This window comes from Panthera leo, chromosome A2 (assembly GCF_018350215.1).
Source record: "Panthera leo isolate Ple1 chromosome A2, P.leo_Ple1_pat1.1, whole genome shotgun sequence".
NCBI classification, from domain to species: Eukaryota; Metazoa; Chordata; class Mammalia; order Carnivora; family Felidae; genus Panthera; species Panthera leo.
Window position 1 is genome coordinate 112,818,515 of NC_056680.1, and position 18,844 is coordinate 112,837,358.

Sequence of the window (18,844 nt, forward strand, 5' to 3'; positions counted from 1 at the left end):
TGTCTACTTGAAAGTTGTTGGGAGAATAGATCTTATTAACACACCCCTCAAAAAAGTTTATGGCGATGGAGGTGTTAAGGAACTTTATTGTGGTGGCCATTTTACAATATATACATGTGTCAAAGCATCACATTGTACACTTTACTCTTGAATCATGTAACATGTCCATGATAGCATATTAAAATTGGTGGTAGAGGAGAAGTCAAATGTGTTAAATACAAACAGGTGAAAGAGAATGACAAGAGGCCTTTCCCCTGAGTGACTTCCTGAGATTATAGCATCGGAGAATGGTCAGAAGTACTCACCAGACTGTTCAGCATTAATGCTTGGTTTGTCGACTAAAAGAGGAGAAAAATGGAAACTTCAGGGCTTAGGAAGCTGTAGAGAAAGTTCGTTTTGGTTTCTTTTTTTTTTCAGTTTTGGGAGAAAAAGAAGATTTATAACCTTGCAATTATTAATAGGCAGGGACCCCAGGGATAGACTGAGAGAAGATGAAGGAATACAATGTAATTCCTAAAGCCACACCCGGGAGCATAGTATTTTTTTCTGCCTACAAAGAGCTACATGGTCTTCCTGTGGAAGACACATGAAATGCAGTTGCTGCTACTTATCTTTTTTCTTTTGGAAAAAAACGTCTGTATGAATATTGAATGCCAATCGTTCATTTACTTAGCAAATACTGAATGCTTATTCCGTGTATGGCACGCTAGATTCTGGGAATCCAGCAGTAAACAAAACGGGTATGGCCCCTCCTTCACGGTACTTTCAGTCGCCCACCTGAGCTGTTCCTTACCATTCTTTTCCTTTGTTTTAGGTTCAGTTGCAGACTCTCCTTCAAAGCAAATATGTGGAATATTTTATTGAACAAGTGTTAAGCTGGCAAAATAAATTAAACATTGCAGACTTAGTCATCTTTGCTTGGATGGAAGTCCAGCGAACTTGGTCTCACCTGGAAAGCATCTTCGTTTGTTCGGAAGATGTTCGAATCCAGCTTGTGAAAGATGCTAGAAGATTCGATGGACTAGATGCTGAATTTAAGGTTCATAGAAGACAGACTATTTTCTAGCATAGCAGAGTTTTCCAAACAATATAAAAATCTTATAAAAAACATAATTTGGGGGTATTTCTAAAAATACGCTTTCGCATTGTAGGATGCCGATCAGGAAGCTTTATCTAGGGAAGGGTCAGATAGTAAGTATTTTAGGCTTTGTAGTTGTTTATGGTCTCTGTCATAACTGCTCTACACTGCCACTGTAGTGTGAAAGAAAACAGACACTACATAAATGGGTGTGGCTGTGTGCCAATAAAACTTTGTTTATGGTCACTGAAATTTGAGTTTTCTAGAATTTTCACGTGTCACAAAATGTTAAGCTGCTTTTGACTTTTTTTTGAACAGGTTAAAAATGTAAAAACTATACTTTGCTCCTAGCCATACAAAAAGAAGCATCAGGCTTGATGTTCCCCTTAAGCCCTGGGTTGCTGACCCTTGCAGTAAGGTCTTAATTAAGTAAAGTACTTCGGGCGGGTTGGGGGGGGGGGGGGTGGGGAAGCCAGTAACAATACTACTAGTTACTTGTTTATTTCATAGCGCCACAGACAACACATAGAGATGTACACATGATAATGATAAATGATTTGAAAGACTTTCAGCAAAGAGTAGTGGCTATACGTTTTTATATAGAAATGGGGAATAACTATCTTCCTATCTAAAGAACACCCAGAGGTAGATTTTAACTTATTTTTTTAATGTTTATTTATTTTATTTTTGAATGGAGAAGGTTCAGGGAGAGGGGGAGACAGAAAATCCCAAGCAAGCTCCTAGCGCAGAGCCTGATGCGGGGCTTAAACTCATGAACCGTGAGATCATGACCTGAACCGAAATCAAGAGTTGACCATTTAACTGACTGAGCCACCCAGGCATCCCCATACTATTTTAACTTTTAAGGAAGAAAGAATAGACTGCTGAGTATTCGTCTGATTTTCATATGTGAATATACTCGAAGATTCTGGGTTCTCTGTCTCGATTCTTTTTGTTTGGACCCAGAATGGTGGTAATGCCCATCGAATTTATTTTGATAAAAGCTGTGTGATTGTACCTTGTTTTTGGCCTTCATCTAAAAGTTTAAAAGCAAAAGTGAGCAGACATGGGGTTAGAAGTCTCTTTTGCCTTATTTTCTTACAATTCTTCATTTTTATTTAAAATCTTTTTTTAGTATTTACTTATTTTGAGAGCAAGAGAGCAAGCAAACAATGGAGGGCAGAGAGAGCGAGGGAGGGAGGGAGGGAGGGAGGGAGGGAGGGAGGGAGAGAGAGAGAGAGAGAGAGTCCCCAGCAGGCTCTGCACTGTCAGCATAGAGCCTCACGTGGGGCTCGATCTCACAAACTGAATAATCATGACCTGAGTTGACAGACACTTAACTAACTTAGCCACCCAGGTACCCCTGTTCTTCATTTTTAAATTCCTCAAATGCATGAAAAATTTAGAAAAGTAATTTCTAATATCAATGGCTCCACCTTATACTTTCATACAGGAGTTAATGTTGAAGACAGCTAAAATAAAGAATGTTCTAGAAGCAACATGCAGACCTAATCTCTATGAAAAACTTAAAGATTTGCAATACAGGTAACGATAAAACTATGAAGTGATGAATTTGTTATAATTTTATGAGATTGCTTTTAAGTATGTTACAGCATTTAACATCATGTTATTGTAGATACAACTGTTAGTAAATTTATGATTTTGCTTATAGTTGTCCAGTTACCTTGGACATATTCGGTGGTACATAGATAATGTAAATCAAATACATTTCTCTTTTCCAAATGGGCTATCATAGTAGTAAAATGAGAATATTATCAAGAGACTTGACATGAATGATCACTTCTTTTATTGAACTATCCTCCAAATATTTATTAAGCATCTCTTCTCTGCCAGCAACTTGGAATGCACTTAATAATTTCAAGTCTTTTTTGGGTATACAGCTAATACTAGAAATTACCCTTAGAAAGCATGTTAGTATTTATGAAATCTTTGTCCTAAAGGCCATTTGTATATTCTGGCTTTTGATTACAAATGGGCAGTCAGGTACTAAAAGAAGAAGTTTGTGCAGAACTGTGATTACTTTTTATTGCAAGGTAGAAAAGAGCTCTAGATAAAAATGAATATTACACGAACAAAATTATTCATGCTTTGGAAGTTTTTTAGAGGTAAAGTTGGCCATAATTTTAAAAGGGTAGATTTCCACAGAAGTTAATTTCTTTCTTTCTTTCTTTCTTTCTTTCTTTCTTTCTTTCAGTAATCTCTTTTCCCACCATGGGGCTTAACTCATGATCCCAAGATCAAGAATTGCATGCCCTTCCACCTGAGCCAGCCGGGTGCCCCAGCAGTTAATTATTTCTTAGTGATGTTGGAGTCTCAGGGGTTATCTAAGAACAATAAAGCAGAAATGATTCTGAATCTTAGGACTCCTCTGAATACCAGAGAGAGTTGAAGCCACTTGTGTTTCATAGGCATTCACTGGGGAAAGGAAGACTTTAAACCAATTACATCTTAACTGATACATTTTACTCTCTGGATGAGTGATGCCAAGCCCAGTTTCTCTTGGCAAGTAGGAAGGTTATTAAGAAAAGTGAAGAGTGGGGCACCTGGGTGGCTCATTGGTTGAGCGTCGGACTTCGGCTCAGATCATGATCTCACGGTCCGTGAGTTCAAGCCCCGCATCGGGCTCTGTGCTGACAGCTCAGAGCCTGGAGCCTGCTTCAGATTCTGTATGTCCCTCTCTCTCTGCCCCTCCCCCGTTCACACACTGTCTCTGTTTCTCAAAAATGAATAAATGTTAAAAAAAAAATTTTTTTTTAAAGCGAGGTGTGACCTCAACCTAAGTCTGATCTCTGTTTAGCTTCGACTGGTGGTGTGTTTGTACCTGTTTCCTCCTGTTTGGCATGACGCATATGTTAGCACAAGCAAGTTGCTGGGGTCACAGAGAGGGAGTCAGGCTACCTGTTCAACAGTAAGCTTATTATGGTGAGCGGACAGATGAGAGGAGCTGGGTTTTGTATGGTTGTTGTTTTAATAACTGAATGGGCAAGATAGGCATGTAAAGATTTTTCATTTCCACAGGCTTTCTCTTTGTGAAAAAGCTCTTGATGAGTACCTGGAAACCAAGCGTGTGGCTTTCCCGCGGTTCTATTTCATCTCTCCTGCAGACTTACTTGACATTCTCTCGAAGGGAGCTCGGCCTAAACAGGTAAGGAATATATATTTTTTGCAAGGGTCATATTCTGTGTTAGCTAAGGAATGCCACAGTTTCTCTGTCATGTCAAATGCCACCTACCGTGTCACATGTGCTGGGAGATAGAAAATCAGCAATAAAAATGGGTGATGCAGCAACAGAGGGATGTCAGAGGTGGTGCCGAAGGAACCAGGTCCTCAGTAAAGGGAAAGGATATCATATGCACAAGGCTTAGGGCCCTGCAAGAAGTTAATGGAAGAACCATTGGCTCCAAATCCCCCAGAATTCTGGGATGGGGCCTGGAGTGTCTTCTGCCTGGTTAGCAGCTTTCTTAGGGGAGGATGGGTCCCTTGGAACAAGACTGTTGTGGGGTCTCTGTACTGCTCCCTGACTCCTGAGTCACCTTCATAAGTCTTGAGTGGTGTCAGAGGTGGACTGTGTCATTTCATGTTGGTCCTCCAGCTAGCCCTCTAATTTTCCCCCACCTATGCAAGAACACCACCCCTGACAATATTTACAGCAAATAAAAGCAGCTATTATCTTTTGTAACCTGAGGGCTCAGATCACAGACAGACTCAGTACAAATCCCGAAGCATTCCTTCCTGTACACATTGAGAGGATGTTGCCTTTGACTTCCTATTGAGTTGTTGACATCCACGTAGGTATTGCAGTGTTTACAGCTGACAGAGGCTCTCAGTCCCGGACCTGACCACAGACAAGATTGTTGTAAAGCTCTAAGTTGTGCTTTATCATTGAGGATTTCTGTCGACATTCTTTCTCTAGAGATTTCTATGCATTGTCTTTAGAATATGTATCACTTCACACTGTAGTTTCCTGAATTCTACTGTTCTTTGGCTACAGCATTTATCTTGATTATTTTTCTCACACTCATTGTTTCTTTTCGACCCTAAATTTGGTGGCTCGTCACCAAAAGATGGCTCTTCTTGCTGCTGATAATACGAGTGCAGTCGTGCTATTAATGCAGAGTTGTTAGTTGAACTTGGACAGCATTTTGAGGATCAGCCCTCAGTTATAGTTTCCTATAGTCACACTAACTTCCAGATGGCTTTGTAAATATAATTTGTCTGATTACATTGACTAGCAATCCAGTATATCCATCTCTCATTGATGTATCACATAATTGTATGTTTGGGGTGTTTTGTTTGTTTGTTTGTTTGTTTGTTTGTTTGTTTTTTTAAACTAGTCTGAAAGAGAGCAGTCATAAGCCCACTTAAGCTTTAGTTGCTTCCTGGGAACATTCTCATGACCAGCAGGTAGAACCTCGCGGCTGATTGTGAGGTGGAAGGTATCATATTCCATTACAGGTACATGTTCTGGAAGGCTTTGAAATCCAAAATATTTATCATTCTAAATTCTCAATACATACATGAGAAGAGAAAGGTATAAATCTGTACTAGGATAACATTGTTTTTCTTTTAATTACATTCCTTAAACATAGTAAATACTTGTATGACTGGTTTACTGAACAGTATTAATTACAGAGAATACGGGCTTGTGCAAGTTTTATTTTCTGTGGTTATTAATCGCACATGTGCCCTACTGTATCTCCTTAAGTAGCAGACTACTGTATAACACACGGGATAGGTATCTAACATCCTGGTCTCTTTTTCTTATTAAAAAAAAAAAAAAAATGAAAGAAATCAACAGCAGCTCAGAAAGGTCTAGTTAACAATCCAGACTTACCTCTTTGTTGAGGCCAGGCTTTCACACAATAAGTTTGGAGCTGGAAGGGAGATGGTGATTATTTTATTGTACATCCCCTTCCCACCTGTTTATCATGGAGAGAGGGCAGGGCTATCATCTGTCAGTCATTGCTTTTCTTTTTCTTTTTTTCTTTTTTTAAATTTATTTATTTTGGGAGAGAGAGTATGAGCTGGGGAGGGGGAGAGAGAGTGAAAGAGAGAATCCCAAGCAGGCTCTGTGCTGTCAATGTGGCTGGATCTCACAACCCTGCAATCATGACCTGAGCCGAAATTAAGAATTGGATGCTCAACTGACTGAGCCACCCAGGCATCCCAAGGACTTTCATGATATTTGCTCCTGATTCTTGGACCAGCAATGACTTACTCTTCTGTGTCCTCACCAGCAAGCATCCACCTGTTGGGTCCCTTGTGGAATAAAGGTGCCAGTCCTCAGGGAGCACAGGGGAAACTCCTAGGGGATATATATTAGAGAACCAACTCTGTGTCAGCACTTCCTGTTCTTGCTCTGGGCAGTGAAATCAGCCATCGGGTTATATCTTCTTTCTCCTTTTCTACATCAAATGTCCAAGGAGGTACATGTCACAGATTGACTTCCTAGAGGCACCTATAGCTTCTGTGAGTGATTCTTCAACACCTATCTCACTTGGTTGGGCCAAAGAATTCTTTACCTTCCCCATAAGGAGTGAGGAAAAGGCACAGTGTCTCCTTGTGGGCTGATAAGTCATAGGCATGAAGGATGCCACTTCTAGTCCCCACCTCCCTGCAGTACTTTGTATAGAAAGGGTATATGGAAGCAGAAGATGGAAAGGAGTTGAGGTTGTGTCTTACAGGCCCTGGAGGGACCCACCCGTCCTAACCCCTTTTTGCCATCTTCGGAACATGCATGTTCTCAATGCCTCTTTGTCCTTAGTTGAAGTACTGGGCTGGTGCTGGTGGAACAGATCATTACTGTTCTGCTCACCAGTTCTCTTTATCTCCTTTCAAAGAATGAAAAAATGCTTCGCCTTAGCCAGACAACAGGTTGGCTCCTTGGGACAAGCATCCCTGATGCCAACTTTTTTTTTTTTTTCCATTATCTTTCCTAAATTAGAGGCTGAGTTTATATGTATATATAAATATAAATATAAATATAAATATAAATATAAATATAAATATAAATATAAATATAAAAACTTCAAAAGTGTAACATTTAAATCATTATTGTTATGTTTTCAGTATCACTTCAATGTTAGAATGTTCTCTAACACCCGTAGGACTCGCAGTGGAAGCCCTCTCACCCCCCTCCTTCCTAATATTTTAATCAGAAGTTCTAAATCTCTGATTCACATCCATTGCCCGGTCCTAGTGCTGCTGCCACTCCTTAATGAATTACTAGATGCTATAAAACATTCAAAAGATGTTAAAGTGAAGCCACACTACAGGGGCTTCCAAAATTGTTCACAGCCATGATGATGAATGCCACCGGCAGTGCTGTCTACCCATGCTGACCAAAGGAGGCGGGTGTTGCTGCCTATGAGCAAAAGAGTCTAGCCACCTGGCTACAGAGCAAACATGGTTTACAGAGGTCTTGACTGTCAGCTTGGAAAGGATTACGTTTTTCATGTTTTTGAAACTGATATTTTAAATTGTCCTCAAAAAATGATTTCACTGAGATCTTTTAGTTACATTAATGAAACTTCCAACAACTGAAATTCACATAAAATGCTATCCCACTGTTAGTAAAGGTTCATTATTTTAAATGGTGTTTCACTTCATCTGTGGTAGAAATAACCACTCAGGAGTGACTAACAGTCACGGGGGAGTGGAGGGTGGGTGTGGGGACTGGGAATCGGTAAGGAGCTACGGGCAGTTTGGGTCATCCAGAGCCACAGTCAGCTTCTTTGGCTGGCATGGTTCTGCAAAGTGCAGGTGCATTTGGAATTCTTGGTCGCTTACTAGGGAATAGTTAGTTAATGCTTTTGGCAGTGAAGCCACATAGCCTGGCCTTGCTGCACTCTTACCTTCTTTTCACTCTTGGAATCCGTTTTGGACCACCAGCCACAGCTTTTCCGCCTCTGCCTTTTGTACTTGAATTCCTGAATGTGCTCCCTGTTGTGTGACCAAAATAACATGGCAACTGCAGCTTGTGGAATAACAATGCAATTTCAACAGAAAAGAAACCCTTTGTGGGTAGATAACTCATGTGGACATCTTGAGAAGGACTTGAATTCTTGAGGCCCCCTCCTCTACCCACCACACTCAATTTAACAGTGTGAGCCAAAGTGAGAGGTTCTGCAGTTAATTGTGGAATTTGATCAGCCAGGGAGGTCTGATACCCTTACAGCCTCCATCCTCGAAGCAGAAATTCCCAAGTGAGTTGGAATACCAGAGTGATGAAATCAGTGTGTCTAGAGTGCCTTCAGTGATTATTAGCTGTTGGTAAGCTTGGTTAAGATCAAGTTTTACAGCTGTCCTTCTTCTGGAACCCACCCTGACCTCCCAACGGCATGAATGATCTAAAGGACTTCTGTGTGGGCCCTGCTTAACTTCAGTGATCAAAATCTCTGGTAGTTGCTTATAGAAATACAAATTTAGAGGTGTGCTTGCAGGATTTATTGGCATGGTGCAACAATATGTGCAACTGATTTGAAGTTACACATGACTCATTATTAACATTCTTTGATTTTTCCCCCCTTTAGAAAAACATCCCTTTGTATTTTTCAAGTGGCTGGTGTAGTGGTAAAGGCAGACAGAATAAAGGTCCCTTTGTTATGTAGTGCCTTTAAATAGCTGGCAATTTTGTGTCGTCGACATTGTTTTTAGCCACTGATTCCTAATAACTTGAGAGATTTTTTTGTCCTAGAAGAGTTTGCACATTTACTCTTGCCTTGTTCACTGCATGGAGTGAAAGCTTCTCCGTGATGGAGCTACATTGAAGACACACAAACCTGCAGTGCACTGAGCTACATTTGTATTGTCTCATGTGGGGTCGCCGTGAGCCAACTCTGACCACCGAGCCCTTGAAATGTGGCAACGGAGAAACAGAATTTTTAACTTCAGTAACTTTAATTGATTTAAATTTAAATACTGGCATTTGATGCAATTATTGGAAAATATGAATGTGTTTGAAACAACTTGAGCATGTGAATCTACTTTGTAATAGTATATCTGATGAAGTCGAAATACAGATCACATATTTTAGATGGAAAATCGAAATTGAGATATGCTGTAAATATACACACCTGATTTCAAAGATTTACTCTGAAGAAAAGAATATGAAATGTCTACTATTTTTTTTATTACATATTCAAAGTATTTTGGATATACTAGGTAAAATATAATAATTTTTCCCTGTTTCTCTTTACTGGTTTTATTTATTGTTTTTAGTTTTTGTTTAAAATTTTTTTTTAAGTTTATTTTTAAGAGAGAGAGAGAGGGAGGGAGGGAGAGAGAGACCGAGACCAGGAGCAGGGGAAGGGCAGAGAGAGAGAGGAAGACAGAATCTGAAACAGGCTCCAGGCTCTGAGCTGTCAGCACAGAGTCCGATGTGGGGCTTGAACTCTGAATGGGGAGATCATGACCTGAGCCATAGTTGGCCGCTTAACCAACTGAGCCACCCAGGTGCCCCTCTTTTTACTTGTTTTAGTGTGGCCACCAGGAATCCACTGTAGGAGAAATTGAGGCCACAGTGTATTCTCTAAAACCAAAAGATGAGGGGGCACCTGGCTGGGTCAGCTGGTGGAGCATACAACTCCTGATCTTGGGGTTATGAGTTCAAGCCCCACGGTGTAGAGAGTACTTAAAGATAAAATCTTAAATGAGAAGGTCAGGTGTTCGTATGCCCAGAAACGTTTGATGTTTTCATCAAGCAGTGTCCCGCAGTATGGTCGACCCAAATCTACACGAGAGCAAATCTGCCAAGTTGTCTTTTGAGAAATCTCCAAATTTGCAGTGATTGCGCAGATGGCACTAAACTAATGCCCATAATGAACTGTAAATAAGGGCATTTGGAAAGGCGCTTGTGAAAAATGGGCTTAATTTTAGGCGACAGAAACCCCTGCTGGATCTTCAAGGGGCACATATGTAAGACAAGCACAGTGTGTTTCTGTACAGTGCTTGCGTTTGGTTGTGTCTGTGATAGAGTGACTGTGTCTCAGCACAGGAATTTCAGAAATCCGGATGATGGAGCCCACCTGTCACTCATAGTGTGTTACCACCTTTTCTGACAAGGATTAGTCTTCCTTCAATCACTAAGAGGAAAAGTCTCAAAATTCAAGTGGTTAGTAGAGGGCATGCAAGCGTGAAGCAGTTTTAGCTGAAATAAGATCAGTGAAAAATTCCACCTTTTTAGAGGAAGCAGAAAGCTGGAGGACTGTTTAGTAGCTAAAATGGTGGAAGCGGGTGCCCTTGAGTTTAGGCTGGGACTGAGGATGGAGTGGGGAAGAGGCAGCAGAAGCAAACAGATCAGAAGATGGTCATGCTTTTGACCATCCTCCTCTTGTCTCTGTTGACCTTCAAGTCCGCAGTGAGAAGTAGAAGCTGCTCACCTAAGTGGAGTTTGTCATAGAAATTCCTGGAGGAGAGTAGGTTCACTTGACATAGTTGGGGAATAGGTCATGATTTAAATGAATGCCTTCATGTGAAGGTAGCCTAATATTCACAGGACAGAGACGTTTAGGTGTGTGACAAGGAAATAGACTACCTCACTTTAAGTCATAAATTATGTATCTCGTGAGGATTAACCTTGGTTGTCCTCCCAGAATAGTTAATATAGGGTTAACCACAAATTGTATAACAATATATTCACTTTTTGTATTCATTTTGTAAACGCGTGCCCCTGCTTTGATTTCTGTTGCCTCTCTTTTACTGGAGTTCTCTCCACAGCCAATGTAGAAGTTACACAACAAAATCAGGAGTATTACAATGTGTGGGTAAAATAAAATATTACCTTAATGTTATGAGATCCAAAAATTAAGCCTTATAAATGTGGCACCCGACCACTAAGGAGTTTTCACCCTCTTTTTGGCATCTTGAACTCCTGGTCCTGGCCTTTGTTTGATGTCACCTGTTACAAGTTGTTCAGCTCCAGCTTAAATTCAGTTGGCAGGGCATCTGGCCATAGCAGATGAGCTTTTCACAGAGTACTGTGCGTTCTGGGAACAACTAGAAAAGCTGGATGAAACAGTTAATTAAATCAGTTTAATATGTGCATCAGAGTATTTAAAGAGCATCAAAGAAAAGTCTAGAGTTCAGGGGCTAAGATATGAGCAGAAAGAAACCACAGAGAGATTTGCCTAATGTTTCCTGTTGATTTTTTCTTGGCAACATTTGATGATTTACAAAATTTGACAGAGTCTGAAAACCTGATCAGAACTTTGATCAGTGTCATAGAACTGAAAGAAAGAGAAAAAACAAAAAATACAAACTGGAACTGGAATTGGGTACCAAGGAAGATGTTAAGCAGAGGATCAGACCATGATAATGACTCATTCTAAGGTCAATTGGGTATGAATGTGCAGGGATGGTGGAAAAGGGGATCTACCATAAATGGTATCTAAAAAGTTCTAGGTAGATGTAGATGTAAATTTGACAGGTGCAACAATGAAGTGTATAACATCTGAGAAAGAATGACCTTTGAACAAAAATTTCTTTTTTACATTTTTTAAAATGGTTTTATTTTTAGAGAGAGCAAGCGAGCACGAGCAGGGGAGGGGCAGAGAGAGGGACACAGAGGACCTGAAGCAGGCTCTGCGCTGACAGCAGAGAGCCTGATGCAGGGCTCAAACTCCAAAAAAAGCAAGATCATGACCTGAGTGGAAGTCAGATGCTCAGCCAGCTGAGTCACCCAGGTGCCACACGGAGCAAAAATTTAAGTTGGATATTCAAGTACCGCGTGTAGGGAAAGGTTGATGGATTTGATTGTGTTAAAGTTGAAAACTTTGCCTTATCAAAGGATACTATTAAGAGATTAACACTGTAAGCCGCAAAGTTGGAAAAGATGTTGGCAATGCCTTAAAAAAAAAGACTTATAGGCAGAATATAAAATAATTCTTACGTCCAAAGAAGCAAGGACAGATGGATAATCCAGTATAAAAGGGGGCAGAATACTTAAGCAGGCTATTCCCAAAAGAAGATATTCTAAGACCAGTAAACATAAAAAGTTGCTTCACTTCTTAAGTCATCAGAGAAATGCAAATTAAAACCACAAAGAGAGATACACTTGTGCTTCTGGGCAAGATGGAGTAGCAGCTGAATTTACCCACCTGCTTAAAAGCACCAAAACTCTGACAAAATATATGAAACAACAACTTTCTTGTCCCTGGACATCAGACAACAGAGGATAACAATTCATGACAGACTTGGAACGAAGGAGATGAGCTCTCTGATGGTCCCATTTGCTTCTTTGAGTTTCCAAGTCTGGGACAGGGAGGGGGAGCCGGGCATGATCTAGTAGGCTCTTTTGAATTGAGGGATCTGAGCTGAGAATCCAAGGAGAACAAGGTAGCTGGAGTTTGCAGAACTGAGTGCCAAAGAGGAAAGAACTGTAGAGCGAGAACCCCAGAAACTTCTAGAGGGGCTTCTTATAGTCTTCAGCAGTGGGAATAATTAGCCCTGGATTACATACTGTTCCAGTTCTGTCAAACAAATCCTTTTTAAAAAATTGTTTTTGAGAGAGAGAGTGTGAACGGTAGAGGGGCAGATAGGGGAAGAGAGAATTCAAGTGGGTTCCATCCCATGAACCGTGAAATCATGACCTGAGCTGAAATCAAGAGCCACTTAACTGAGCCACCCGGACACCCCTGCCAAATAAGTCTTGAAAGCAAGATCCAAGGGCACCTGGGTCGCTCAATTAGTTAAGTGGCTTTTGATTGTGGATCAGATACGATCTCATGGTTCATGGGATTGAGCCTCATGTGGGGCTCCTCGCTGACAGTGCAAGGCTTGCTTGAGATTCTCTCTTTCCCTCTCCATCCCTCCCTGGTTCACATGTGTGCTCTAGTTCTCTCTTTCAAAATGAATCAACTTTAAAAAAAAAAAAAAGCAAGATCCAAAAAGATCAAAATGTTTGCAAGTAATTTAACTGCATCCCAAATCAAAGCTCAAGAAGATAGGAATAATAATGTATTCAGCTCCAGAGTAAGTTTACAATGTTTACAATGTCTGATACACCACTAAAGATTAGAGGACGTGTAAAAAGGCAAGAATATCTAACTCTCATAATGAGGAAACAAATCAATTAAAACTGATACAAATGTTAGACAAAGATATTAAAAGTGACAACTTTATTAGTATGTTCCAAAAGGTAAGTAGGGATGCAGAAAAGATAAAGTTCCATGTGTGTATATTGGACATCTCCAAATGGAGGAAGGGAAACAGAAAAAAATCCTGGCAGAATAACAGCCAAGAGGTTTCTGAATTGATGAAAAGAAATCTATAGATTTAAGCTCAAGCTTAATTGTGAACACAAGCACACACTACAAAGAAAACTATACCAGGTTAGTCAGATTGGTTATAACCAGTGATAAATTCAAAGATCATCCATAAAGTCATATTATGCACAGGGGAATAAATGGAAACATGATGAGAGGCTTCTCCATGCAAATGAGAAAAGAGTGGACCAACAGCTGTAAAATACTGCAAGAAAAAAAAATCAACCTACAAATGTTTCTCCAGTGAAAATATCTTTTAAAAGTGAATGCAAAATGAAGATGTTTTCAGACATTCAGAATCAGAAAGATTTCATCACCAGCAGACTGTCAATACAAGAAATGTTAAAGGAAGTGCTTCAGGCAGAAGGAAGATGATACCAGATGGAAATCTACATCTACACAAAAAAATGTGACTGTTGAAATGTTAACTGTATGGAACTAGACAAAACAGGCGTATCAGCCATCCATCAGAAGGCAGCATGATAAGAACAGAGACCTTGAAATCCTACACGAGCTGCTTCTGTTGATTAGTAGCTATGTTACTGCTTTACTTTTCTGAACATCAGTTTCCTTGTATACCAAATGGGGAAAACAGTAGGTACTATGTCTTTAGTTTCTGAGCAAGGAATAATGTAAAGAAACAAAAATACTTAAAATATAATACTGTAAAAATGGCCACAAATTCTTCCCCTCCATGCATCCAGGCCCTTTTAGTGTCTTGGTGCAATTTTTATCAAGGGTAGAATTCGTTTCTCCTTTTGGATTAGTATGTGACTTGTTTTGGCCATTGTATCATTAGCAAGAGGTTTGACAAGTTCACACACACTGGGACTTACCCCCTTTCTGCTATTCAGAAGCCTGTGACCACCCTGTCATGAACAAGCCAAGGCTAGCCTACTGAATGATAGGCATATGCCCATACCCAAGCTACCAGCTGGGTAATCATCACATATACGAGAGAAGCCATTGATCACAAGGGACCACAAACAGGGTAACCAGCTGAGGTAATCCAAAAGCCAACACACACAGTTGGAAGCTAAGAAGTTGTTGCTATTTTAAGCCACTGAATTTTGGGGTAGTTAGTTACACTGGAAAAGCAGATTGATACACGTTAGTTAGGGATTCACATACGCATGTCTCCATACATGAATAGACCAAATACACCAATATCAAGGACTTCTACGTGCTGCTGATTTAAAATAAAAGATTTTACTTGAAATTTAGAAACAAAAGAACATAACTATGAAGTGTTCATCCACGGAGCTAATCTTCTCTGGTTCGTTTTCACTTTGTTTGTTTTCTTGCCGAAGATACCTTGGTAACCTCATGGCACTGTTTTGACATCATGGGGATGGAAGAACTGGTGAGGAAATCACGAATTGGTGGATTTCCCCCTTTTTTCAGTTTGTAGAGATAGTTCCTCAGACCTTGACATGACTTGGCATTAGAAAAACTTACACAATGAGATAGCAAGATCAATTGCACCAAAAGGCTAAAATTAAACTCAAAATATTAAATAATGGTAAGGATATGGGACAGGGGAATCTTCTATCTAGCCATGGGGATTGTAAGTTGATAGAAACACTCAGAAAATCTATTTAACGGTGACTTATAAACATGAGTATAAGAATACATTATTGGCGTGCCTTGGTGATTCAGTCAGTTGGGCCTATAACTCTTGCTTTGGGCTCAGGTCCTGATCCCAGGGTCTTGGGATCAAGCCCCACGTTGGGCTCTGTGCTAAGCATGGTGGAGTCTGCTTAGGATTGTCTCTTTCTCCTTCTTTCTCTGCCCTGCCCCACTTGTGCATGCTCTCTTTCTCTCTCAAATAAATTTTAAAAGAATACATTATTATCCAGCATTTTTTCTTCTCATCGTATACATATGTGAACCGAAAAACATATACAAAAGTTTTCAAACCTACATTATTATTATTCATCATAGACCCAAACTGCAAACCATCTAAATATACTTTAACAGCAGAGTGGTATGTTCCTAAAATGGCATACCACTTAGCAATGAAAAAATGTACCTAATAACATGAATAAGCCTCACTAACATAATGTTGAATTACAGAAGGTGGACCCAGAAGTACGTATTGTATGAATCTACTCAGGTAAAGATGATGTCCGTTTTTGAGAGGAGGTACTAATGGCTGCCATGGGCAATTACTTTTTTGGCTCCGAGCACATTCTATTTCTTAACCTGCTCAAGAAAGGATGCTTTCTTTTGTCAAATGCTTTCTCTGCATCTATTGAGAGGATCATATGGTTCTTGTCCTTTCTTTTATTGATGTGATGAATCACTTTAATTTTTTTACAGATATTGAACCAGCCCTGCACCCCAGGTATAAATCCCACTTGGTCGTGGGGAATAATTTTTTTAATGTATTGTTGGAGCCGGTTGGCTAATATCTTGTTGAGGATTTTTGCATCCATGTTCATCAGGGAAATTCGTCTATAGTTCTCCTTTTTAGTGGGGTCTCTGTCTCGTTTTGGAATCAGGGTAATGCTGGCTTCATAGAAAGAGTTTGGAAGTTTTCCTTCCATTTCTATTTTTTGGAACTGTTTCAAGAGAATAGGTGTTAACTCTTCCTTAAATGTTTGGTAGAATTCCCCCTGGAAAGCCATCTGGCCTTGGACTCTTGTTTTTTGGAAGATTTTTGATTACTGATTCGATTTCCTTACTGGTTATGGGTCTGTTCAAATTTTCTATTTCTTCCTGTTTCAGTTTTGTTAGTGTATATGTTTCTAGGAATTTTTCCATTTCTTCCAGATTGCCCGTTTTGTTGGCATATAATTGCTCATAATATTCTCTTATTGTTTTTATTTCTGTTGTGTTGTTTGTGGTATTTCTTAACCTTCTTAGTGGTTACAAGAGTTGTGTTAACTTTGCTGAAATTTATTAAGATGTATACACGTGATTTTTTTTACTTACCTATTTCAAAAGGTTATTTAAAAATTCAGCATTTGTGTTGTCACTGTATTTATATAAATTTATGTATTCATGCTATAGATGTTAAACAGAATCAGCAGTGTGAATACGTCCAAGTTATATTAATAGAAAATCAAATTGCAAAATATATATTATTTTGTTTTTAGTAGAAACAAAACTAAGCAATGCTTATTACCTCATATTGCCTATAATTATTTACAAAATTTATAACTTAGTCTTTTTGGATTATGTAAGTAATTCATCTCCATTATTGAAAATTTGAAAGGGATCAGAATTATATACTGCTAGATACTTGTACTGAGTGATTATTGTGTTTAATGTGTCTATGTGTATGTCATACATGTTTCAAATTAGAATGTTCTTCAATAATATGTTGAATGTTTATAAAAGGTTTGATTATATGAATATGCCATAATTGATTTAACCAACTTCTAGAACATTTTTGCAGATCGAGACTTTTGACAATGTTGCACGTCCATTTCCCTGTACTGTCACCAATACTGAGTAATATTATTTAAAAAAAGAAGACTAACGTTTTGACAGGCTGGCTTAAATTTTTGCTCATGTGCAAATAACAGACTCAATTTCATCTTGTTTAGAGAGGACAGACCCAGTAGACAGGACTGCCTACATTTTGGACATTACATCCACACAAGCATTATCTTCGTGACTCTTAACCATTAACATGAATAAATGAGTTAATGACTACAAGGGAATGAGTCTTGAGGTGCTCCCCATGCCAGGAGTGATACTAAGCTTTTATGGTCATTTTATCTCAGTCTGCAGAGGCGTCTTTCATAGATGGAGCAAACATGAAATTAGATATAGGCGAAAGGCAAGTGCTGAGCTTTGAGAAGGTACAAGAAGCTATAGTAATTTCATTTTTCTTGCCCTTTGTTTTCCAGGTGAACATAGGGTAGGCCAGCTAATGTGAACACTGTGTTGATATGCATTTTACAGTATAAAACTACCTAAATGAGTTAATATTTTTTACTCTATTTAGATAGATAAATATAGGTTCTTAAATAAGCAGCTCTCCCTGTTCACAGTTCCCATGTATAGGAATTTCAGCTAACAAGGATTGGTTAAATAACACCAGTCCCCCAACAACATGGTCCAAGGTTAAGATACTATGGTATGTTAACTGCCAATAATTACGAAAAGCAGAAATCTCATTGCTCGTTCTTCACAAAAATCACTGGGTGAATAGCAAATGTGCATGATGCCTCATGGACAGTCATATTATACCTTTTGAAGTCTCTCCATGTTTGGCCATCACACGTATGTTACTCAGTTTACACACAGGCAGCAAAGCATGTACTTTGCTACCTCCTTGTCCCTAGAGATGAACCCGTGTACCATTTTATAGATACACATAACTGAATGAGGGAATTTGTAATAAAGTTGGAAGCACAGAGAAGAAATGAAAATGGATCACGCCGGAAGTTAAATTTGAATCAAGTATAGAGGTACTTACAGAAGAGAATGCTCACTGGGAATGATGGCTCTATACCATTTGAAAATTTCTACATTTGCAGCCAGAGGGTTTTAGTGAAAATGAACTTACTGATAGAAATGAAAGCACTTCTTGTGGCAAAATGGATGAAAATGTCCCAAGGGAAATAAGGGAAATGTGACCAGCCCCTCAAAATAGCTTCACATTAAAGAAACTCTGAAAGAAATTTCAGGACATTAAGAGCTCAAAGGATAAAATGTTGGCAGCTGATCCAAATGTTGAAAGGAGTATGGCGATTCTTGATGACCCAGAAAAGATGCTCACTCTGTATCTTAACTTCTAAGATAAGAGAAGAGAAGAAGAGAAGGCAAACACTAAACGAACTACCCCGATAAATTTTCTACCAAGTTTTCAGTATTTTGCATATTTTAAGTTACAGTGTACTGAATATTTTTTTAATGTTTGTTTATTTTTGAGAGGGAGACCGAGCACAAGCGGGGAAGGAGCAGAGAGTGGGAGATGCAGAATCTGAAGCAGGCTTCAGGCTCCGAGCTGAGCTGTCAGCACAGAGCTTGATATGGGGCTTGAACTCACGAACCATGAGATCGTGACCTGAGTAGAAGTTGGATGCTCAACCAGCTGAGCCACCCAGATGTCCCTGTGATGTACTAAATAGTTACAGTTTTTATCTCCTTGTACTTATATAACCAAGAGAAAAAGGGAGTTTAATGTTTTAACAAAGTTTTTTAAAAAGTCTGAGGATAATCATAAATTTTCCATTGATTATTAAGATTGCACGGTAATTGTTAAGATTGCACACTACTGTGTGAAGCAAGGACCGACTGCCTCTCTTTCAGCTTACTAGTGGATGGATGTACCTGATTTTGTATAAGCTGTAAACTGAGGGAATAACATTTCAGTGTTTCTTGGTAACCTTTTACAAACCTATGTAAGATATAAGGACATTACTGACTTGTTTGTGATTTGAAGTGTTCAAATCCTTTCAATTTCTTTAGTGAGATAAAAACACGGGCCTATAAGGCACTCATTTTTCTTTTTAATTATGAAAGG

The 18,844-nt window shown here is 39.3% G+C and overlaps 1 protein-coding gene across 1 annotated transcript in view; it reads left to right on the forward strand.

Moving 5' to 3' along the window:
- DNAH11 (dynein axonemal heavy chain 11) overlaps window positions 1-18,844 on the forward strand; it is a 358,932-nt gene that overhangs the window by 96,436 nt on the left and 243,652 nt on the right. Inside the window, exons 26-28 of the mRNA XM_042919849.1 lie at window positions 815-1,039; window positions 2,532-2,623; window positions 4,118-4,244. Coding sequence (XP_042775783.1) covers window positions 815-1,039; window positions 2,532-2,623; window positions 4,118-4,244 — 444 coding nt within the window. The remainder of the gene's footprint in view (window positions 1-814; window positions 1,040-2,531; window positions 2,624-4,117; window positions 4,245-18,844) is intronic.